Genomic DNA, 23667 nt, shown 5'->3' with positions numbered 1-23667 from the left:
TATGGTTCTAAGATTCCATAGTCTCAAATTCTATGATTCTGTGAGTCCTTATTCCACAAGGGCAAAGGAAAGGAAAGGGGACCTCAGGAAAGAGGGACAGGTGAGAAGGGAAGAGGCTGGCGATGGAGGATGCCCCTGGAGCTCACAGGAGTAGTAGCCCACGTCAGCGTTCACAGTAAGGCGAGCGATGTCAAAGGTCTCGATTACGTTGCTGTCCCACTTCTTACGATACTCGATGTCATGCAGCACATCGTAGAGTGTCTCGGCCGGCACATCTCGACACTCCATCCGACACTGCAGGCAGACAGACAGACGGACAAAGGTCAGTCAGTGCCCAGGCTGGAGCAGCCCAATGGAGGATGGTCCACAGAAAGCACACCCAACGGGGGACCCTGGACAGAAAGCTGGGCAAGTGCAGCACCAAGCACCAGGACCAAAGACTGGTCATCAAAACAACCTAGAAATGACCAATGATTTGTAATAAGGATAATGAAGTGACCATAAACCTCTATGTCCCACATACTTCAAAAGAGCCAAGATCTCCTCCGCCTCACATATGTGTGTCTCTAGCAATGCAGATCACAGTCCCTCTTTAAGGCAGCTTGGTGGTGCAGTAGACAGAGTGCTGAACCTGGAGTCAAGAAGCTCTCCATTCAAATCCAGCCCCAAGCATGTATGACTCGGGCAAGTCACTGAGCTCTTATTTGTAAAATGAGAATAGCACCAACCTCCCAGGGGTGTTGTGTGGACAAAACGAGATCGTCGTTTGTAGAGCATGTCAAAAGTTTTAAAGTGCTATGTAAACACTAGCTATGATTATGTTATCATCATCACTATCACAGTAAAAATGATCCCCCCACAGCTAGTCTGAGTGATAGGTTTGCAGTGACGAGTTGTTGTTGTTCTTGTCCAGTTGTTCCAGTCACGTTCAACTCTCCATGACCCCAGTTGGGGCTTTCTTGGCAAAGATACTGGAGCGGTTTGCCATTTCCTTCTCTAGCTCACTCTGCAGATGAGAAAACTGAGGTAACCAGGGTTAAGTGACTTGCCCAGGCTCACATAGCCAGTAAGTATCTGAGACTGGATTTGAACTCATGAAGATGAGTCTTCCTGACTCCAGGCCTTGCACTCTATCCACTGAGCCACCTAGCTGTCCCTGCTGATATTACCATACGCTGGTTCAGACCTTTATCACCTCATGCTTAAACCACTGCGATAGTCTTCCAGTTAGTTTCCTTGCTCCCAGTCTCCCCCCCCCCCCCCGCCCCAACTTCGGTCATCCTCTACCTAATAAATTCTTGGCTTTGTTTTTTCCTTCCTTCATCTCAGCTGCCAGTGATCTTCATAAAGCATAGGTATGTTAAACATCTGTTCAGTGGCTCCCTATCACCTCTAGGATAAAAAATTAAAATCCATTATTTGGCTTTTAAAGGCCTTCACAAACTGCCTGGGTTCAAATTTTGCCTCACACATGTACTAACTGTGTGACTCTGGACAAGTCATTTTTAAGATGCTATGGTTCTGTTTGTACAAAGTATGGGATCTAGAGAAATAGATCTCTTCTCAAGGAATATAAATCAAGGTTGGCCCCATAGAATGATAAGTAAACTGGGTCATTAAGATGCTATGGTTCTGTAAGCCTACAATTGAACAGCAGTGCAGGAAAGAATGTCTTCTCAACTGTAAGATGAGGATAATATTACCTTAGCACCTCCCTCTCATAAGATTGTGAGGAAAGTAATCTATAAAGCTGAGATCTTAACAGAAATGTGAACTAAGAGGCTGGTCTTTAGACAACATTTACATCTTTCCATTGGGACCGTTCAGGAAGCCTTGGTACCTCAGCTGGACCCATGAGACCGGCCTTGGACTGCACTGGTGGAGCCTTCAAAAACTTAGGCCCCCTCCACACCATGAGGAGACGTCAGAGGATGACTCAAGCTGTGGTCCAGCTCTTCTAAAATGGGCCTAAGGTGGATGGCCAAACAATGTGAATGTGAATGCAATGGAAATAATGAACATTGAGGAATTCAGAGAAGCCTGAGAAGACACATGTGAACTGACATAGAGTTAAGTGGTACCAGGAAAATCGTATACATAAGAGCTACACTAATGTGGAAAAGTCAATGGAATAGTCAATCTTGGCCTAGAGAAGAGATGAAAAGATACACTTCCCTCTTTCATGCAGCAAGGGATTGTGGGTGTGGGATGCCACCCACAGTCCAATGAGGTCACTGGGCTGGTTTGGCTTCACTGGCTTTTTTGGGTGACAATAGACAGACTCCCTGGGGCATGGGAGGGAGGTTGGTTTAGCAGGTGTAGACTGCAATGACTGTGTTCTCAAGCCAAAAGCCCCATTTCCAACCAGCTCCACAGCTTGTGGACTTCTCTGCAAGTCTCCATCATGCCTTCCTTCCCCAGAAAATTCATCCTTAGGAAATTTCATTATGCTGCAAGATCGAATCTGCCTGGTCCTCACATCTCATCAATGTTTGCTGCCCTTCTGATTGGCTTCTCTGACTGGAGGGCAGGGCCAGGGCTTCTCTTTGAGGAAGGGGATCACCCACAATCTCCTCCCTATTTCCCACCAGCTACTCTGTTTTTGCAGATGTTTGGACTTCTCCATCACACTCCCATTGCTGGGTACCTCCCCCAATCCTTTTCTGCTTCCTTTTACTAGCTGTCTCCCCCTGACTAGAGTGTAAGTTTTTTAACTTATATTTGTATCCCCAGCACTTAGCACAGTGTCTGATGCAAAACAGGCATTTGATAAATCTTTATTAACTGACTGATAAGGCAGCAATAAAACTTTTACCTTAAAAAAAAGGTCCATGATTGCACATACTGTCAAATCCAGCTGATGTGTTGGCTAGTTTTGCTCAACTGGTTTTTTCCCTTCCCTTATTTTTTATTTTTATAAGAGATAGCTCACTGGCTAGGGGAAGAAGAGCTGTGTGGGTGTAGGGAGTGTGGGTCTGTCTGTATACACACACACACAGAAGTTATAAAATTTTTAAAAATAAAAACACTGTATGGCAAACCTAATAAATACAATGAAAAAATAAAACAGACCAGCATGCAGAGATTCAAAAGAGGACCCTCTGTACCAGAGAATGAACGAACACACACACACACACACACACACACACACACACACACACACACACCCCACAAAAGCACAACTTGCTGCTAGCATACACTGGACGTCTTTAAAATGAATGTGCTGCTAGGATAAACATTAACCAGACATTTAATTGAGCATCATTTCCCTGCTGCCTTGGAGTTTTTAGGACGGCCTTTTGGGATAATTTAGATGGCTTACTTCTTTAAACACACACACACACACACACACACACACACACACACACACAACACAAAAACACAAAAACCCAAGCTGCTCAAAAAGGTCTGCGTCTTTGGATAGATTTCCCTGCAGCAAAGCAGCAGTGGGGATTTAGCTGTTGAATCATTAGGCTGCACTCGACGCTGGGTTAGGGTTTTGGTCGGGCTTTTTTCCTCCCCAAAGATAGCTACTGCAGAATGGAAGAAGCAGTAACAGCAAGACTAACTGTGCTCACATTCTTCCATCGCTCCATTGTTTACCAAATTACTCTGCTTTAATCTCAGATTCCCCACAGCAGGCCTGCATGGGAGGGAGTGCAGAGATGATGAGCCTTCTTTGATAGATGGGGAAAGTGAAGTTCAGAGAAAGAAATGACATGCCCAGGGTCACCTGGCTAGTGAAGTGGAAATGTCAGGACAAGAACCATAGAATTTCAGAGGAAGAAGAAGACCTTAAGAGGACTGGACATTCCAAATGCTGTAATTGTTACAGAACTGTAGGATCTGGGACTGGAAAAGATTTTTAGAGATCGTCTAATCCTAGAGTTTAATCTTAACTTGGGTTCTACAAACTATTTTTTAAAAATATTTGAAAACTGTATTGCATAGTAACTGGCTCCCTTGCACTCCTGTGTATTTTATTTTATGGCTTTAAGAAAAAAAGGTTTTTTGATACTGGGTCTCCCTTCCTAGAAGTCTGGCCACTCATGGTCCACTACAACTGCCAGGCATAGCAGCTTTGACTTGCTGGGCTGGCCGGTTTGCCCCTCCCCAGGTGGCCTGGTCGTGTTCTTCACATCTTCTCCTCTAAAACTCCCAAGCCTTCATTCTGACAACCCCAAAGGTCTACCCCATTGCCCTTCAGAGTGCCTGTGCTCACGGGACCCACCGGCCTTAGTGTCCCCAACTGGAGGGATCACAGGCACACGCTCCCAGCTCAAAAACATCATTCTAAGAAAGGGCCCATAGGCTTCACCAGACTGACTGCCCAAGGGGCCCAGGAAACAGAAAAGGGCAAGAACCTCCCCAACTCTAATCCAAATCCTTATTTTGTAGAGAAACAATAGGGTATGGTAGAAAGTACTAGATTCAAAGTCTGAGAACCTGGGTTCAAATCTTGACTACCACCATTTACTGCTTTGTGTACCTTTCATCAAGTCACTTTACCTTTCTGGGTTTCAGTCTGCTCAACTGTAAAGATGAGTATACAAATAGGGGGTGGGGGTGGGGGTGGGGGTGGTTGGACCAGGGAGTGGCTGACACTTGAATCTCCCTCCCCCCCCATACACACACACTCTATGGGTACAGAAATACATTTCACTTAACAGGAAGTAGGAAGGAAAGGGGAGAAGGGAGGGAATATGAAAGGGAAGATAAAGGGAAGGATTTGTCCCTACCAGGGCTGGGGAACCTGTGGCCTGGAGGCCCCATGTGGCCTTCTAGGTCCTTGGGTGCCACCTTTTAACTTAGTCCAAGTTCTACAGAACAAATCCTTTCACTAAGGGGATTTGTTCTGTGATATTTGGATTCAGTCAAAGGGCTGTACTTGAGGACCTAGAAGGCCATATGAGGCCTCCAGGTCACAGGTTCCCTACCCCTGTCTATACAATACAAACTCTAAGGATGTACAAAAATATTTATATGCCTCTTTTTGAGGGGGCAAAGAATGGGAATTTGAGAAGGTACTTTTTTCAATTAGGGAATGGATGGACAAATTATGGTTTGTAAATGGGATGGAATACTATTATGCTATAAGAAATAATGAAGGGGATAGCAGAAGACTTATATGAATTGATTCAGAGGAAAATGATCAGAACCAGGAAAACAATTTATTCAGTGACAGCAATATGGTTGTTGACATATAACAAATAACTTTGATATAAGACAAGTAACTGAAAGAATTAGAAATTCTGATCAGCATAAGGACCATCCATAATTATGGAAGACTGAAAAAACATGATAACCACACCTACTGATAGGTGAAGGACTCAAGAGTACAGGATGAGACATACATACATACATGTATATATAATGTATGTATTTGGACATGGTCAATTTGGAAACATTTTTGCTTGCCTATACATGTTTGTAACAGGGGTTTTGTTTTTCTTTCAGTCTCAATGGGGGGGGGTGGAGGAAGAAAAGGGGACTTTTACTGATTGAAAAAATAAAATTTATTTTTAAAAAACTGCAAAATGAAGGGGTTGGTGCTATGAACCAATAATATGGAATTATTTGGGAAAAGTCACTAAATTGTTCATACTCTTTGATATAGAGATTCTGTTATTGGGTATATACCCCAAGGAGCTAAAAGACAGGAGGAAAATGGTCTCATACATACCAAAATATTCCTAACTTTTTGTGGTAGGAACAAACTAGAAACAAAGTAGATACCCACTGATCAAGGGATAGCTAAGCAAATCGTGATATGTGAATGTAATAGAATACTACTACTGTACCATAAGAAACAATGACTATGAGGAATTCCTAGAAATACAGGAGGATTTGTATGCAGGAAGCAGAACCAGAGAACAGTTTACACGATTATTATAATCCCTGAGATAAAATATATATAGTACTTTGCAAATTTCTTCCCTGAGATAATATGTAAAGTACAAAGATGAGTTATTTTCTCCACATTACTATATTTGCTTACAACAACGTAAACAAAAAATAAGACTAAAACAAAGCCAAAGTCTAAGGAATGATAATGACTAATCTTAGCTGTGAAGGGCAGATGCTGAACCACACCACCCTTCTTCGGGTAAAGAGGTGGGGACTAGAGGTTCAGGATGTTTCACACAATCTCAAAAACAGTCATTTTGTTAGCTGGCTTGAGGTGGGGTGCTCTTTGGGGGAGTGGGTATGTCTGGAAATGACTGATATTAAAAAAGTTTAAAACCCCATGCTCCCCGCAAACTGTGCCTTAGAGAAGTTAAGCAACTTGTCCAGAGTCACACTGGTAAGTACATTAGGAGAGCCAGAATTCAAACAGGTCCTGTGACTTCAAATCTAGCGTTCTTTCCATTATAAATTACTTTATTAAGAAAACTGCCACATAGAGAGGTAAACAATAATAGCTGCTCTCCCATTTCTATAGCTTATTAAGATTTCAAAGTGTTTTCCTCACAACCACCCTGTGAGGGAGTTAGTATGTTATAGGCCCTGAGGTAAACTGAGGCTCAGAGTACAATGATTTACCCAGAGTCACAGAGGTAATAAATGTCAGAGCTGTGGCTCAAACCCAGGTCTTCTGCCTCCAAGATTGTGGCTCCTTCTACTATACAAAGCTGGTTCTATGTATAATGATCTAAAGAGGCAAGAAGGTATTTTTTGATCTGTGGATGCCTTAATTGAATACTGTCCTACTGGGTAGGAAGAGAGAGAAAGGGAAAGATGCTTGGGGAAGAGGGGGGAGGGAGGGATTCCACTGGACTGAGTTTCAGCCTGGCTATGTCCTAGAGAAGTAGCTTAGCACAGTAGAAAGAGCCTTTGGACCTCTGCTAGATCAGAAGCTGAGAGAGCTATGTTGGCATCTCTTCTCTCTCCCGTCTCTGCCAGTGATTCATCCTTGCTGCTCTCTAGCCCTGTTTCCCTGGACACCCTTCTCCCTGGGGGACTCTGGGGTCAGCACTGTAGTCACCAGACCATTAGACACATCCTTCCCTGATTTCAAGGCCTCTCCACCTAACTCAGAGCCCAACGTGAATCCCCTCCCCTGACTTTTTTCCAGGCCCCCACGGAACTGCCCCCTCACCCCAAGGGGCAGAATAGTCAAGAGTAAGAAAAGAAAAGGAGACAAAGAAACAAGGAAGAAAAAGTGGGAGGAGTGAGATGAAAAGAGATGGAAAGACTGGAAAAGGTAAACAGAGACAGTGAGACAGGAAAGGAGATGGTTACAAATACTAAGAGAAAGAGACAGGAAGAGAGACTGGAAACAGGGAGGCTAGAAGGGAGACTGGGAGGGGAAAGAGAGCAAGCAAGAGGTGACCGACTAGGAAGGGAGAAAAAGAGAGGTAGTGAAAAAAGGAGAGAAGGAAGGCCAAGGATACAGACCTAGAGAAATAATTGGATCAGGCACAGTGTTGTTGCTGCAGTGACCAAGCATGAATCACACAGTCTCACAAATACAAACACTCTCCCTTAGACACACACACACACACACACACACACACACACACACACACACACACACACACACACGTATCCCTTTCCCTTATCCCCAAGTCTACGCCTCTCCCTGCATTGCCTTCATGCAGAAGCCTCTGATCTCCCAGACTGGCTCAAAGCTGACTTCGGCCTGATCAGGGCTCTACTCCTGAGCACAGGGAGCTGTGGGGATGTGGGGGCCCCCTGCCAGGAAATCTGTTAAGAGACCTAGGCTCCCACTCGACAAACCCTGACTCTGAGAGAGCTGGAAAAGCTGCAAATCAGCTGGTTAGAGGCTAGTAGTATCCCAAGAGATGATCAGGTCATAAGTTTAGATCAGGAAGAGGCCTTGAGTATCACAGAGTTCAACCGTTTCATTTTACAGAACCAGAGAAATGAAGCATCTTGCTCAATATCACACGGCTAAAATCCTATCTGAGGCAGGATTGGAACCCAAGTCATGCTATCTCTGGTTCGGTGTGATGGTGCTTCTTGAAGGGTGGGACACAAAATGGAGCGCCTTCTGGGAGCACCAGAGAAGGAAGAAGAAGGCTTGTGGTAGAATGAAAGACTAAAAAGACTCAGCCCTCACTCTTAGGGACTCCTAAGGGGGGAGATAGTGTTCCTGAGGTCAGAAAAACCACAGTCTGAGCAATGACAGCTTCTGCCCTCGAGAAGCCCTCATCTAAGAGGGAGACTGTCTCTGTCTTTACAAACAAAAACCAATTAAAAAAACTGTATTTAGCCTGATTACTTTAAAGAACAGAGTAAGTGAAATTGGCAATCCACATGCTGCCTCCTAGAGGTCCTGCTTTAATGATCTAGAATAATTAGAACATAAAATAACCAAACACTCAGCAGCTTCTATTTATTGCCTCCCAGCTCCTGCTCCTCCTTGTCAGACACCACTCCCTCAGGCTCCCGTGTCCATAACCTTGGCATTATCTTTTTCCCCAACCTCTTCTGTCCAATCAGGTACCAGGTCCTGTCATCCCGCCTTCTAATCTAGTGCCCTGCTCTCTGCTCACACTGCCACTGCCACACGTTCAACAGACGATCCTCCTGGATTCCTGAAACAGTCTCCAAATTAAGTCTCACAATCTTTGTCTCCCCACCTCCCATCCGTCATTCTCAGGCTGACAGACTAATCATCCCCATGCTCCCAGGTCTCTCCTCTGCTTAAAACCCTTTTCAGAAGCTCTCTGTGGTTCACTAAATAAAGTTCAAACCTGAGTGCCTGGCACTCAGGGCCCCCCTGTAGTTCCCCTCTCCTCACCACCATATACATACACTCAATCTTAGGTCAATAATCCCCTCCCCCCCTCTTCTCCGTGAATGCTGCACTCTGGCCACACTGGACTACTGTGGCAGGGCCCACTCCCTTGTCTGCTACCCTGGCTCCCATTTCTTTGTAGCCCTCCTTTCTCTGCCTCCTTGTTTGTTGAATTTCTCCCCTTCAAAACAAACAGCCGCATTTTCTATCTAAGCAAAACACAAATGCTACCTCTTCTAGGAAACCCAGAGGATATGTCAGTGACTTGCCCAAGGCCAAACAAGGAGCTGAGCCAGGATTCTAACCTAGATCCTGACTCCCGGGTCCAGGTTTTTCCTACCACTTGCTTTCTCAAGATAGTGTTCTTCTTTTATCGTTATTAAAAATAATAATAACGCATTTGTCAGAAATATGCATAGGTCTCTACAACTTGCAAAGCAGTTTATATACATTTTCTCATTTGATCCTTATAGCAGTCCTATGAGGTGTCATCTCCATTTTACAGATGAAGGAACCAAGACTTAAAGAACTAAACTCACTTGTCAAAGATGACACTCCTGACTCCAAGGCCAGGACTCTTTCCACGGCACTGTCACTGAAGATGGTGAAAGGATCATTATCCCTCTTTGACAGATGTGGAAACTAAGGCTCAGAAAAAGGACTTCCCAAAGCTCACACAACTGAGCAACTGTCAGACCTAGAATTGGAACGTGGGGTCCTCTGGCTCCTAAAATCCAGTTGCCACTCCTGGGTGCTGTTTCCCAGGAAGATCAAATGTCTGAACCTGAAGGAACTTCAGACATCACTTAGTCCTGGGGGTTAGTTTTGTAAATGTGGAAACTGAGTCCCCCTGGAAGCTAGCCCAGATGATCTGAGGTCTGGCTGTGATATCCGATCTGCCTGAGCTTTTATCCCCTTTAACCACTGCAGCAATCAGGCCCTCCCAGGTTTCAGGCATCTTCCCTAAGGCCACCTCTCATTACCCTATGCCATCTTAGACAGCCCAGCTAGAGAGGCTAAAGGGCCCACCCCAGAGGACATATCTTACCCATCATCCCCTTGGCTCAGCCCTGGCTCACAGGTCTAGCCAAGCATGGAAATGAGCAAGAGAAAGGAAATCCATCTGTCTCTCTGCTTCCCTTCCTCCTTTTTCTAGGCTCTTGAAACTTTAAAGAGTCTCGGCTGGAAACTGAGCCCAACTTCATTAAAGTTTAAAGGGCCCAACCCCTGGGGGGTGGGGGTGGGGGAATGGGCACAAAGCCAGCTCTGAGGTGGGTACTCAGGCTCTTACCTCTACTGGCCCTTCACCACAAGTCTGAATAGACACACCCAGGGCTGGTGAATCAGAGCTGGAAGGGGCCAGATGGTCATTAAGTCCAACCACCACACCCCCCATTTGTCTAGAGGCAGTTTTGAGTCACCACTTGAGCCCAAGAGGCAGGAGATTGGTTTCTAACTCTGTTTCTTCCAATAACCTGCCCGCTGTGTGACCCTGGGTAAGTCACTTCTCCCTTTAGTGAAGGCCCTTCTAGCTCTCCCATTCTGTGCTCTGAAGTCTCTTCCAGGTGTGACATTCTGTGATGTCTTGGCCACTTTCTATCAGAAGGCCGGACCTCTCTTAGGGAAGTGGTTTCCCATCAGATTCCCCACTAGGCCAATCTGTACTCCACTCCACCAATCATAGTTACCTACTATGAGTAAGTTACCATGCTAGAGACTTGGGGCGGGGGGGAGAGGAGAGGGCCAAAAACAAGACTCTTCCTACCCCACGGGAGGACAAGCCCCTCCAGTGAATTCCAGCTGGGTAGGCTAGCCAGGAGCTCCCTCTCATCCTGCTTAGACTTTCCTGGAAAGGGCGAGTTCCCCCCTACCTCCTAGGCCCAGCTCAAGCTCCCTGTCTTTCAGGAGGCCTCCCCAGACCAGTCCAGATTTCAGGGACCTCTCTGCTCTCTAACCTGCAGCCATTCTTCAGGGCAGTACTTGATCATGTTACCTTGTATTGTTTGTTAACTAATAACAGCTCTTGTTTCTACTACGGTCCTGCACATTTACAATGCTGCAGGAAGGGAAGCCAAGGCTTATCATATTCCCTTTTTGTGGATGCAGGAACCATGGCTGAACCGGACCAGGTTCAAACAGCTACAACTGGAACCCAGGCCCCCTGACTTTTCAAAGCTTTCTGCTACAGTCTGCAGCCTCTCTGTTATAGAGGCAGGAGTCTGGCCTCCCCATCCAGGCTGTGCATACCTCACCCCTCCCCAAACTGAGGCAGTGACTCCTTCCTGTCTCCCCACCCCGACAAGATGTTGGGATTTGAACCGATTTCATTTTGTAGTGACCCTCCCCCCCATCTATCAAGGGGGAACTCTCCTGTCTGGGGATTAGAGAATATATTGGGGTCTCCCTTTCCATCCCCCTCCCTAGACTTGACAGACTCCAGTTGCACCTTCTTTCAACCTGTCTGTATAGTCTGACGATGCCCTATATCTTGGGAATTAGAAGCATCACTGACCATCTAGCCCAACCTCTTTTCTGATTTATTTATTTATTTTTTATTGTGTGGAGGGGAACGATCAAGCTTAGCCAGCTGTCCTAAACCAGACAGAGACCTCCACTTTTTTTATAGGAAGGCTGCATGTTGTAGACAAAAAAGCATTTTGTTTGTCCACATGGATGGTCCCTGCAGCTTCCATCAACTTCCTTATTTTAACAGAAGAGAGGCCCAGAGGAGGGGAGTTACTTGGCCAAAGTCACAAAGCAAGTCAGTGTGGAAGAGATAGCTCTCCTAGGCATGCCTGGGAATTCTTGCCACTAAGCCACCATTGGGATCCAGCTCAGATCTGGGGCACGAATAGTATGGAACCTGGATACAGCTGGAGAAAAGAAGACAACGAAGGTCTTCAAGCAGATGATGGAGGACCACTTGTTGGGGATGTCCTAGAATGGATTCCTGCACAGATCTGTGTCCTGGACCAGATGACGTCTGATGTCCCTTCTATCTCTGGACCTAGGAGTACTTTCCCCAGGGAGCTGCTGAAGGAAAGGACTCAAAGAAAGTGGATCAACAGAAGAAGTTTTAGTCCAGGGCTATAAGGGAGACCGAGAGGTCAGCCCAGGAACCTCTTGGACTGAATACCAACACCTTGGTCCAGGTCTAGGTTCTACCTTTTCTCACCATGGGACATCTAATCTCCCATGAGGATGTAAGTTCCTCTGGGGCAGGGGCTGTTTTCCATTTTGTGTCTATGTTCCTGGGGCTGAGAACAGAGGCTTGCAGGAGAAGTGCTAATAAGCCTACTGAATTGAAATTCACAGAGGAAGAAACTGAGACCAGAGAAATAAATCGAAACAATGATTAGTCTAGGAGGCTGTGACCGCAGGGCAGAGCAGGACCAGAGTCTCCAGGAAGGTGGGAGAAGAGGAATGGGAGAGCCAGCAGGAAGTGGAGATGGGTCTATATGTGCCTTCCACATCTCCTGTGGTGAGGGTGAAGAGAAATCATGACCTTCCCAGGGGAGGCTACCAATGGTATATTTCATTCTATAAGAGGAAGCATGTGAATTTGGCCTTACTCTTTCAAACTCTGCATACACACACACAACTTTACACATACATACATATATATACAGACACACACACACACACACACACATACACACACACACACACACCCTTCCATCCCAGCCAAGCCATTCTAATTAGCCTGGCCCTCCACATACAAGGAGTGTGAGCTTTTCCGACCCTCCCAACCTATTCAACCATTTCCCATTCTTTCTGACCACCTCCATCCACCGTGAGCTCTAGCAGCCTTAAGAGATATAGATGGCTTTATAGCTATCTGTAGGAATCAAGTCTCCTGTTCAGAGTGGGGGATCCCCAACTCTGCGTCCTCAGAGAACAGGGTCTCTAGATCTGTGCCTGTTCCCCTTCCTCAAGGGAACAGAAGAGTTTGATCTGTGCCTGTCTTCCCATGAGTAGGCCTAATGCAAGACCTGGAACACAAAACCCCAATATAATGAAATGAACAGAGCAGGGATGGGGGGAGGTATCTGGATCTATAATTTCATCAGTATAGTGAACTTTCCTCTGATAATTTAGATAGGCAATCCATAACATTAAGAGAGTAGCCTGAGTCCTGAGAAGGTAAGGGACCATCTCACAGCCAGAAAGCGTTAGAGGCAGCTGAATAATGGCTGTCCTGATTCTGAGATGGGTTCTTTGTCCCTAAAGCCTCACTGCCTCTATGAATGAACATACAGCATCCCGTATTTGGGGAAGGAGTATGGAAGCTTCTCTGAATTCTCTATTAACAGTACTGCCTCCCCCACCCCAACCCAAACATTCAGTCCCTAGCTACTGAGCTGACACAGACCCAGAGATTGTGTGTGTGTGTGTGTGTGTGTGTCTGTGTGTCTGTGTGTCTGTGTGTCTGTGTGTGTGTTAGGGGAGAGAACGAACCTGATTGCTCCAATGACTGGAGGAAAAGAGAGGTGCCAACTTCTCTGCTTTCCTGTCCCCCAGTGGCCGGCCTCAAGAGCTCTCAACAAGGGAACAGGACCCAAAGGTACAGGATAGTGGGAAGGGGTACTAAAAGCAGAGTATGTGTTTGGTGGGACAAAAGGAAGAGTCTGAGTCACAACAATATAGCGAGGAGAGCCCTGGGCTATAGATCTGGGACTCTGGTTCTGTCACAGCAAGTTGCCCTGTGATTCTGGACAAGCTCCATCGCATCTCTGAGCCTCCATGTCCTCCCCCGGTGCAATGGCCTAACTGGTACCAGTGGCTCACATGTATGTAACACTTTTATTTTAACATCCCTTCCCAGTTCCTGTAGTCCTGGATTTCTAAGACTGGGTGAATCAAATGTCCAGAGGGTCAGAGGCTATAAGTTGGAAAGGAAGAGGCCAACCTGGGGAGAAGAGGGCAAGGGAGGGAACCATTCTTGGAATCCAGTAGGACAGAATCTTGGTGCCCTCCAGCTCTTAGAGAGAAAGATTGGTTCAGCTAGTAGGGGCCCATTCCTGATGCATTTTCCCCTAAATACCTCAGGCTGGGATAAAAGAGTTGCAAAAGCAGTCAATCAGTGGGGGGATCGGGCTGGTCAGTCTAGAAAGCCTGCTTATACATTAACCCTGAGCCAGATGGAGAACAAAGAAGTGACAAGCCCTTTGGTCTTTCCTCTGTTTATACTGGGAGTTGGGGTAGGAGCGGGGGCTGCCCTACCCAGGCCCAGCTCCCCAGGTAAGAAGCAGCTGGTTTGGAAGAATAGCTCAGGGGGAAGGGCAGGAGAGAGGAATAGTCCCAAAGACTCTGCTGCATAAAGGAATTTCACCTCTTATCTGGCCCTGAATGCACTGTATGTCAGTGTGAACTGAGAGGACCCAGACCTGAGGATGGAGGTCCCCAATCCCAATCTTAGGCAACTAGGTGGCACAGTGGACAGAGTAGTGGAGCTAGAGTCAGGTAGATGAGTTGAAATCTTGCCTCAGATACCTCCTAGGTCTGTGACCCCGGACAATTCATTTAACTTCCTCCACTCAGTTTCCTCTTCTGTAAAATGGGAATAATAGAGGCACCTTCCTCACGAGATTGTTGTGAAAATCAAGAGAGATGACCTTGTAAAGTGCTTTGTAAACCTGAAGGTTTACTCTCAACCAGACCTGGGCTGTCCTCATCCATTCTTACAGAGGGTCCCTATTCATCTACGCCTTGTGACTCTGCAGAGAAACAAGGAGAAAGAACCCGGAACTAGGATGCCCAAAGAAACCTAGGTTTGAGTCAAGACTCTGCACCCTACAATTCCCTTGAGTCTCAGTTTCCTAGTCTGTGAAATGAGTACAATCCTATTTGTACATCGACTTCTGTCATAGGGCTATGAAGAGGAAAGCATTTTGTAAACTCTGCAGAGATACATCAGTAATAGTATAGATGACAATAGACCACATTAGATCACACTGACCTCCATGTGTCATCTCATTTGATCTTGACAGCACCCTGGGAGGTAGGAGGTGCTTCCTATTTTACATCTAGTCAGGACTCACTCTGATTCTCCTGACTCAGAGTCAAGCTCTCCACCCGCTAGGTCAAGTGGCCTATCACCTCCTGGGGAGCTAAGTGGTCTACCCCCTTCCTCAAAGGACTTGGCTGGGACAGACCTGAAGGAGAGGATGGTCAGGAAATCCGGGGGCCAGCCCTGTCTCTGCCACTTCCTGGGTAACTTTGGACAGGTCATTTCTCTTTCTCAGGTCACCGGTAGCCTCATCTTTAAAATGAGAGTGGTCATGCCTGCCCTGTCTCCCTTCCTAATTAATGGGAAAGTGCAGAGGTGTAAATCTTGGCTCAAACTTCTTAACTCAAGCTGTTCACGAGTGCGGTGGGTTGTTGCTTGCTGAGGTAGTGAGCTTCCCACGAGATGACCACTTTTCAGGGATACTGTAGTAAGAATTCCCTGTCATGAATGGGTTATATTGGATGCTTCTAAAAGTGCTATTGGCCCTGAGACTAGAGCATTCTATGATGTCAACTGAGGTGATGGTCGGAAGGGATGAGACAGGGGAAGCCCAGGAGGGACAAAAGGTATGTTCAGCAGTCATCCCTGCCCTCTCCACACATACTCTTTACCTATTCAGATTATTTTGCCCTTCCCTACCCTTGAAGGTCTCTGGAAAGCCCTGGCTCATGTCTCATTTTGCTCTGGTTCCCTGCTAAAAGGCCAGAAGGTCTGGGAGAGAAAAAAGGCGTTAGGACTCAGCCCTCCCCATTCCCTTCCTATATCTAACACCCTTGTTAGGCCCTGCCAGGACTTCTAAGTCACCTTAAACAATAAAAGGGGATACATGTCTCAGCAGCCCCTGCTGCAGGGAGCTGCCCTGTGCCCACAGAAGCTGCAGTCTTTCCACAGCAACATGCCTGCCCTTAAACCCCTAGGGAAGCCTAAAGTAGTAAAGAACCAGAGGGAGCAAGCAAAACTGGTGTAGAGCGAGACACTGACAACAAGGCTCCAAGACCATTCGCAGGCCAGACCGGGATGCCCAAGCTCGGTTACGGAAACAATAAGGAGACTACACAAGCTCCCCAGGGTCTTCAAGGAAAGATTTGGTGCCCAGTGTCAGAGAGCTGCAAGTGTTCCTAATACTAACAAATCTTACTGGGCAGAGACAGTTCACAATATTTCCTCTAAGTACCGTGAAATCATTGCGGAGAGAGCAGTCCCATGGGCCACTGAGCCCCAATCCAAATGACAGAGAAGGGAAGAAAATGAGGAAAAGGCTTTGAATATTTTTGTGTTAAATAAGGCCTCAAACTACTGACAAAGAATAGGAGAGGTTCAAATTCCCCAACAGCTCTCCTATCTTGTTCCTCCTGTTTCTATCGCAGCCCTAGGACGGGATCTCTGTGGACTCTGGATTACCTTCACAAAGTCTGCATATACACAGCCTTCTGCCTCCACCTCGCCCCAGTCTGCTCCATCCTTCCAACCACCACCATTGATCTGGCCATGTCCCTCCTCTACTCAAATAATCTTCAGTGGCTCCCTAGTGCAAACTCTTTTGCTTGGCATTTAATGTCTTTGAAACAAGCCTCTCTTTCTCATCTTCTCTCATACTCCTCCTCTGCACCAAAGAACACATGCTAGCCAGAGAAGAAACTTGGGCAGCTAGGTGGAACGGTGCATAGTGCACTGGCCTTAGAAACAGGAAGACTCACCTTCATGAGTTCAAATCCGGCCTCAGACACTTACTAGCTGTGTGACCCTGGGCAAGTCGCTTAATCCTGTTTGCCTCCCTTTCCTCATCTGTAAAGTGAGCTGGAGAAGGACATGGCAAACCGCTTCAGTATCTCTGCCAATAAAAGCTCAAATGGAGTCACAAAGAGTCAGACAAGACTGAAACTACTTAACAACAAGAGCCAAAAGAGAATGTGCTCCTACCCTGAATGTGCCCTCTCAACTCTGTTTCGGCTCATAGTCTTTCCCGGTACCTGGAAGAACCTTCTTCCTTCTCCTCCTCCTTTTCTTCATTTTTTGAATTCCTCCTACCCATCATTAAGGCCCAGCTCAAACACCGTCTCCTCCAGGAGGGTTCTTCTGATCTCCCATGACTCTCATATAGTTTTTTGTGCCTTTCTAGCACTTTCAAAATATAAACTAGTATTGTGCATAATTGTTGGCAATGTATCCAGCTGACTGTGAACCCCATGAAGGCAGGGGCCAAGTCTTATCTAGATGCTGTATCTCCGTTGGTGTCCAGCACAAGGCTCTGCCCACAGTGCACATTTAATAAATGTGTGAATGGGATCATATTCTTACTCACATTACTAGTTCTAGGAACCCTCAAACCTCTGCCCGCCGGCTTCTTGAGTCTCAGCTCAAGTCCCACCTTCTGCAGGAGGCCTTTCCTGGTGCTCCCTAGGTGCCAACACCTCCCCCTCCTCAGAATACCATTGGATACTGATAGATCTGTATCTGTACCTAGATATTTACATGCTATCTCTCCTATTGGACTGTAAGCTCCTTGAGGGCAGGGCCTGACTGATTCACCTTCCTATTTGTCTGGCACATAGTAAGTGCATTAAAAAATGGCTTCTCGATGGACTGCTTTCCCAAAGGCTGTCTTCATGCCTTCCCTCTTTATCTCTGCCCCTCAGAATCCTTAGCTGCCTTTAAGACTTGGCTCAGGCATCACCTCCTCCTGGAAGCTTTCCCTGATTTGCCCAATCTACCTTCTCTTCATTTATTTGTTTAAACCCTTTATCCCCAGGATGACAAAAGTTGCTTTCAGGCTGGGGCCTTATCATTCTTGTCTTTGTATTTCCCACAGCACAGTGCCTGGCACATAACAAAGTCTAACTGAATTACCTGTCAGAAAGCCTTAAGTCCCTACTAGATAGACCAGGCTCCTTCCATGAGGGCTAAACCCTTCTTTCCCTCAGCTTCGAGCACAGAGTTCTGCACATTGGAGGGAGGGCATCGATCTTGTTGAATTGAATTAAAATACCAGCCTCAGACAACAACAGAAGTGCCTTCAGAGGCCCTGCTGAGGGATTAACAGCCAAAAGAAGACCAGAGAAGTCATGCTTCTCCCCTCCTTGGAGCCCCTCCCAGGCCTGCATCTGTTCCTCCCTTAGGGTCTATAGCCCAGGCTGCCAGGGCTATAGTGTCAACTGCCCTGGGAGGATCTCTGAAAGCAGGGACAGGGTGTCTCTGGCCTGAGAAAATACTTGAAGTGAATTGCTCCCTCTATAGCCCACAGTCTACTGGAGGAGGGTCTCTGACTCCATGCAATCCAGTAAACATTTAAGCCATTAATACATGCAAGGCTGAGACACAAACGTGAAAACCAAAGTATCTCTCCCCTTGATGAGCTTGTATGTGGAGCCAGGGCAGGGGTAGGAGGGTAGCCCAGGGTGTTGGAATTATGGTACCTGGATCAGCTCAGATTAAGCTGAGGTCAGTGAGTCCCCCACTCTGTTCCTATTTCTGAGGAGGAGAAACACTAACAGGAAGCCCAGGAAGAGACAGACATGTAGAGAAAGATGCCAGAAAATAAGGCCTGGGACCTGAAGGAAGAGGAAGAGAAGTTGCTGCCCAGCTCTAAAATTTCACATTAGGATGTGCAGAAGGCACAGGGCAGATCTCCAGGGAAGGAAAGAAGAACAACTCTTATCCCATGGAACCCTCTCCTGGGGGGGGGGCAGCTCCTAGTCCCTGAATACTGGGTATCATGGTCAAGGCCATGAATGTTGGAGTAATAGAAGAGCCCAGGCTTTGGATTCAGAAGAACCAGGTTCACCACCAATTTGCTGGCTAACCCTAGGTGACTCTTCTCTGCACCATGGCCACCATCTGTAAACTGCTGGGGATCACCTCTCCAAGGGTCTTCCCATGTCTGCCAATCTATACGTTCCATGGCTCTTTCTAGCTCTGACATCCTGCCCGTGTAGCGTCCCCAAAGTCCACAACTACCCTTGTTTTCCCCATCCCCCAACCCCTCTGCAAGTTGGGCAATAGGCTAGTCACACCACGCTTCCCCACCCACTTCTCTGCAGGGAGCCAGTGGGAGGCTGCTGAGGATAGGGCCGGCATTAGGGAAGAATTTGGGGGTTCTTAAACAGGTTTGTATCATGAACCCCTTTGGGCTTTGCCAGTCTGGTGAAGCCCATATGTTCCTTCTCAGATCGTGGTTTGAAATAAAATACATAGGATTACAAAAGAAACTCATTATAACTGAAATACAGTTTTCAAAAAACAAGTTCCCAGACTTCAGGTTAAGAATCCTCCAGCTTGTGCTGCACAGGACACAAGGCTCAGGAGTACCCCAGGCATGGACGAGGAAGTGGTCTCTGCAGGATAAACTCTGAGATTATCAAGAGATCATAGGATTAGAAGTGGAAAGGACCTTAGTCTGACTTCATTTTATAAGTGAGGAAACCAAGGTTCCTTCCCAATGGGAGGAACCTGAAGAGGAAGGACCTCAGATACAATAGTTATCACTCAGCAGGGGAGCCTAGAGTGTAGACATACCTTCATCTGAGGTGCATGTCCCTATTCCCAGTGAGAGAAAAGGTTTTGTGAGGTTAAACAATGAGAGATGTGAAATGATAAGAAAGAAGAAAGTTCCCCACTGGGCAGAATTAAGGGTCCCTGACACACATACTCAGAAATAAATAGCTGCCAACAGCTTCCATTCCATAGGATGGATCTCCTCATTCTACAGCTAGGAGAGGGTGTGTATGTGTGTGTGTGTGAATTGCTTGTATTTTGTATTCACATCCTAGATGGGGGGAGGGGGACACATCTTCTAACTCAGGCTGGGAGCTTTCTGAGGTCAGGGTCTCTTTTTCTCTCTTTGTCTAGCCTGGGGATTTGAGTTCAGGTCTTTGGGTCCTATCTTTGCTCTCAGATTTTATCCCTCTAATTTCACTCTTGTGTACAAGCAATTCAAAGGACTAAAGGGATGAATGGAACCCAAAAAAGTTCCTACTGAAGATGGGCCAAGAGCTGAGGATTCAAAAGAAAGGACTAGGAATCACAGAAGGGCACCCCCTCCCTTCCTGCCCCCTAGAAAGGTTCTGCAGTCTGAAGGTACTAGGTTAATGAGAAGGAATATTGTATCCCTCCTCATCCAAATAATCACAAACCTGACAACTGTCAGTCACTAAGCATTTATCAAGCACCTATTACATGCTGGGCACTTATTATATGCCAGACACCCTAAGCACTTTTAAAGGTTTGCACGCATCTTCTCACCTGAGACACTGCACCCTTTGAGATAGGTTATATAAGGCAGACACTGTTATCCCCATATTAGAGATGACAGGAGTGTGGTTCAAGGGAGATGGCTCAGGGTCACAGAACTGGTATGTGACAGAGACCAGATGAACCTAGGTCTTCCTGAACTCAGTTCTAGCCCTCTATCTGCTCCACAAAGCTTGGGGGTAGATGCAGTTTTCCCCCTGTGCCCTGAGCTCTGCATACATCTCCCCAGCCCCATCCTTGTACTGACAGCTCTAGGGGGAGCCAGCCCTTGAGGGAAGGCCAATAGCTGCAGAGGAATATCCTCTCCATCATGGAAATATTTCCGGGTTGAACTGCAGACAACCCCTGCCCTGACCAGGCTGACAGGACCAAGTAAAAAGCATGTCAAGAGCTGCTGGACTCATGAGATGCCTGGTGGTGAGTGACACTGGAGGGCTGGGAGGCCCAGTCGAAGATGGAGGTGAGGGGACACCTGTGCAAAGGAAGGGAATCAGGGCACAGAGCAGGAAAACTTGTTTTTGTTCATGGAAAGAGCTACAAGGGAAAATTCAAAGAGTGAAGGAGACTTCTGGGAGAATGGGAACGGAATCTCAACAGAACCAGGTTCTGAGAGGCTGTTCTGCGTAAGTGACCAAGACCAGGCAGAAGGGAGTTGGAAAGGAGGCGGCCTCAGGGATGGAACAGTGAGGGATGAGGGAGGGGGAAGAGCAGCTTCGGGCCTACGACAGGAATAAAAGATTCGAGAGATCTGAATTCAAGCCATGCCCATTCTCACAGACCCCATGGAGGATACTGGGCAGATCACTTCCCTGCACTTTTCCCATCTGTAAAATGCATATACTGCTACCTGCACCGCACACTTCCCAGAGTTGTTGTGAGGAAATAGTTTTGTAAATCATAAGGCAATATGAAACTGGGAGTTATTGTCATTAAGAGACCGCCTCGGGAAGCCAAATAGAGTACTCTGGGGGGATGGGGAAAGAACCCTGGATCAAGAGACTTGGCCCTGAGTCCTGGCTCTGCCATTGACTCATTGTGTAAGTGAGCCTCAGTCTCCTCCTCCGTAAGCTACTGATAATGCATGAGCTCCCCACCAAAGGTGTTGGGGGAAAAGTGCTTTGTGAAACCATGAAGTGTCAGACAATGAAGAGCGATTATCTTCAGGGAGAAGAGACAACTTTTCAAGGAATTGGGCAATTGGGGTGGGGAAAGGAAGAGGGTCGGAGGCTAGAACTGGGCTGGAGTTCTGGCTCCATCAGTGTGACCTTGGGCAAGCCCACAACTCTCTCTGGGCCTCAGTTTCCCCATATCTATTTATAAATACTTATTGGTTTATAAATAGCCTCCAAGATCCTTCTAGCTCTAGGGTTTTATGTGTCATGGAGATTCCAAGCCTGAGAGATCAGAGGTCAGGACCAAGTGTCATCTCTACCCCACCCACCTCATCTTCTACCCCCACCCCTCCACCTCCTGTTGTCTTCCCAGAGAACAGTGGCAGTGCCACTGGCCCAGGCAGAGCCCTTACCTTGATCTTGTGAAGGGGCCGGTCTAGCTCCAAAGCCTGCACCCACACCCCCAGGCCGCCCTTGCTGTAGGTCAGGTTCCAGCCTGCTTCAGCCTCACACTCAGCTCTGAAGTTCTGGAAGTCATGGTCATCAGGCACTTGCACGCTTTCTCTGCCCAGTGCTGGTCGGGGGAGCTGGGGTCCATCTGAGGACTCCATGGAGAAGGGGGAATCCGAGGTGGGGGGGGGAACCTCCAGGGCCCGGGTCCTCACCAGGGCAGAAGCCTCTGCCAAAGCTGACTCAGCCTTCCCCGGACCTGAAAGACCGGTTTGGGGACTGGAGTGAGCAAGGGAACTTAGAGGATGAGGACAAGAGTCAGAGGAAGTTGGGGGGGAGGGCAGGAATACTGTGTCCCATTAGCAAAGGGACACATCTTATCCCTCTCGGTAGGATGGGGGCGGGGCTAAGAGAAGGCTGGGAAAGGGGCAGGAGTCCAGGATTAGGGCGAGAACAGACATAAATCCCCACCCCACAATAGGGAATACTTTCCGGGGCTCAAGAGAGTCAGAATAGACCCTCCTAGTCCATCCAGCCCCAACCGCAAGAGAGAGGGAGTCCCCGAATGAGGCCAGAGAGGCACCTGTCACCCTGGAGGCCTCCAGGGGCAATACCAAATCCCACCTCCAGGGGAGAACAGAGCAGAAAAAAGACTGGTGAGTCTGGGAGGTGGGGCAAAGGGAGACCCTAGTAGGAGAGAGAGAATACCAGGTCCTAGGAAAGAGAAGGCACAGCAGGATCTCAAGTCATCTGAAAGAGGAGAATGGGGATAGAAAAGAAGAGAATTGAGGAGTCTTGGGGCATGGATGAAATGTAACAGGAGGGGCTCAAGGGCCTGAGGCATGACAACTGGGGAAAGAGACAGGGAAGAAAGGGGGGATATGGGGCGGGTGCAAGAAGCGCCTGGGAGCTGAGTGAACTAAGGCCAAGACTAGGCTCCTGGAGAACAGAAGCGGGCGCAGAGGAGACCCCAGGGACAAGGCAGAGGGAGTTCCACGGAGATCTGTGGGACAGAGGGGTCCCCTGAGCTACAAGGACCAGGGAGAGCCGCAAACTTGACGAGGTCAGCGAGGGGGAGACTCGGAGAGAGCATCAGAGACAGAGGGGACTCGAGGATGGCGCGGACAGAGAAAGCAGCCGGAGGAAGGGCTTTGGTAGAGGGTGTCCCGGAGCCGGACGAGGGCAGATCCTGGAAGGCTAGCGGGGGCTCCAGGGACAGAGGGCGCCCCAGGTTAGCAGGGCAGACCAGAGGGGCTCGAGGGGTCCCCCAAGTTGGGGAGGATGGAGGAAGGGCTGGCACGGTCCCCTCTCGGAACCCAAAGGGGCCCGGAGCCGCGACGAACTCTACCTGCGGGGGCTGCGTGTGCGGAGATGGAGGGCTGGGGGGACGGGGACGGGCCCCCGCGCAGCTCCCTCCGGCCCCGGCCCGGCCAAACATCTCACCTGCTCCGGCGGCCGCCCCCGCCCAGGCCCGGGGTGCAAGAGTCTCCGCCTCTGCTGCCGCTGCCGGAGCGAGCCGGGGCCGCTGCTTCTCTGAGGGGGCGAGGGGACTGGGCTCGGAAGCCGCCGCGTGCCCGACTCCCGGCCCCTCGGCCGCCCTCCTCCCACGGACCCCTCCCGGCCCCCGAGCCGGCGCCCGCTCCAGCTGGGGTTTTTCCAAGCTGCGGAGGTGAAGCTGATGAGCCGCCCGCCTGCAGCCCAGCCCCGCCCCGCCCTCCCCCCGGGTCCTAGCGCCCGCCCCCACCCGCACCTCTCCACCACCTCCCGCCGCGGCACAGCCTCCTGCCCCGACTCCGCCCCGCCCCGCCCCGCCCGGCCGGTCCCAGCCGGGCCTCGCCCGGCCCCTCCCGAGGGGAGAGGGCTGCGGGCTGGGGGCCAGGTGCGCTGGGTGGGAGGGGAGAGGAGGAGAGGGCTGAGAAGGGGGAGGCGCCCACAGAGAAGGGAGTCGGGGGTGGGATGGAGTTGGAGAGGACCGAGGAGGGAGAGCAGGAGTTGGTCCCAGCTGAGGAGTGGGACGCGGGATCTCGAGAGCCGGAGCTCGGGGGGCTGGAGAGATCGCCGGATCCAACTCCCTCATTTTACAG

At 48.5% G+C, this 23667-nt stretch overlaps 1 protein-coding gene and 1 non-coding gene across 2 annotated transcripts in view; both read right to left on the bottom strand.

The window, feature by feature from the left end:
* The window catches only part of STARD10 (StAR related lipid transfer domain containing 10), a 35733-nt gene extending 12536 nt beyond the window's left edge, over nt 1-23197 (bottom strand). The window contains exons 1-3 of the mRNA XM_036747343.1: nt 23027-23197; nt 21547-21842; nt 147-294 (exon numbers count right to left, since the gene is read on the bottom strand). Of these exons, the coding sequence (XP_036603238.1) occupies nt 147-294; nt 21547-21744 (346 nt within the window). The 5' untranslated portion in view covers nt 21745-21842; nt 23027-23197. The remainder of the gene's footprint in view (nt 1-146; nt 295-21546; nt 21843-23026) is intronic.
* On the bottom strand, nt 11319-11458 carry LOC118840580. Its single transcript, XR_005009756.1, has one exon.
* Nucleotides 23198-23667: the final 470 nt, after the last annotated feature.

This window comes from Trichosurus vulpecula, chromosome 2 (assembly GCF_011100635.1).
Source record: "Trichosurus vulpecula isolate mTriVul1 chromosome 2, mTriVul1.pri, whole genome shotgun sequence".
Classification (NCBI taxonomy): domain Eukaryota; kingdom Metazoa; phylum Chordata; class Mammalia; order Diprotodontia; family Phalangeridae; genus Trichosurus; species Trichosurus vulpecula.
This window is presented reverse-complemented; position numbering and strand designations above follow the sequence as displayed.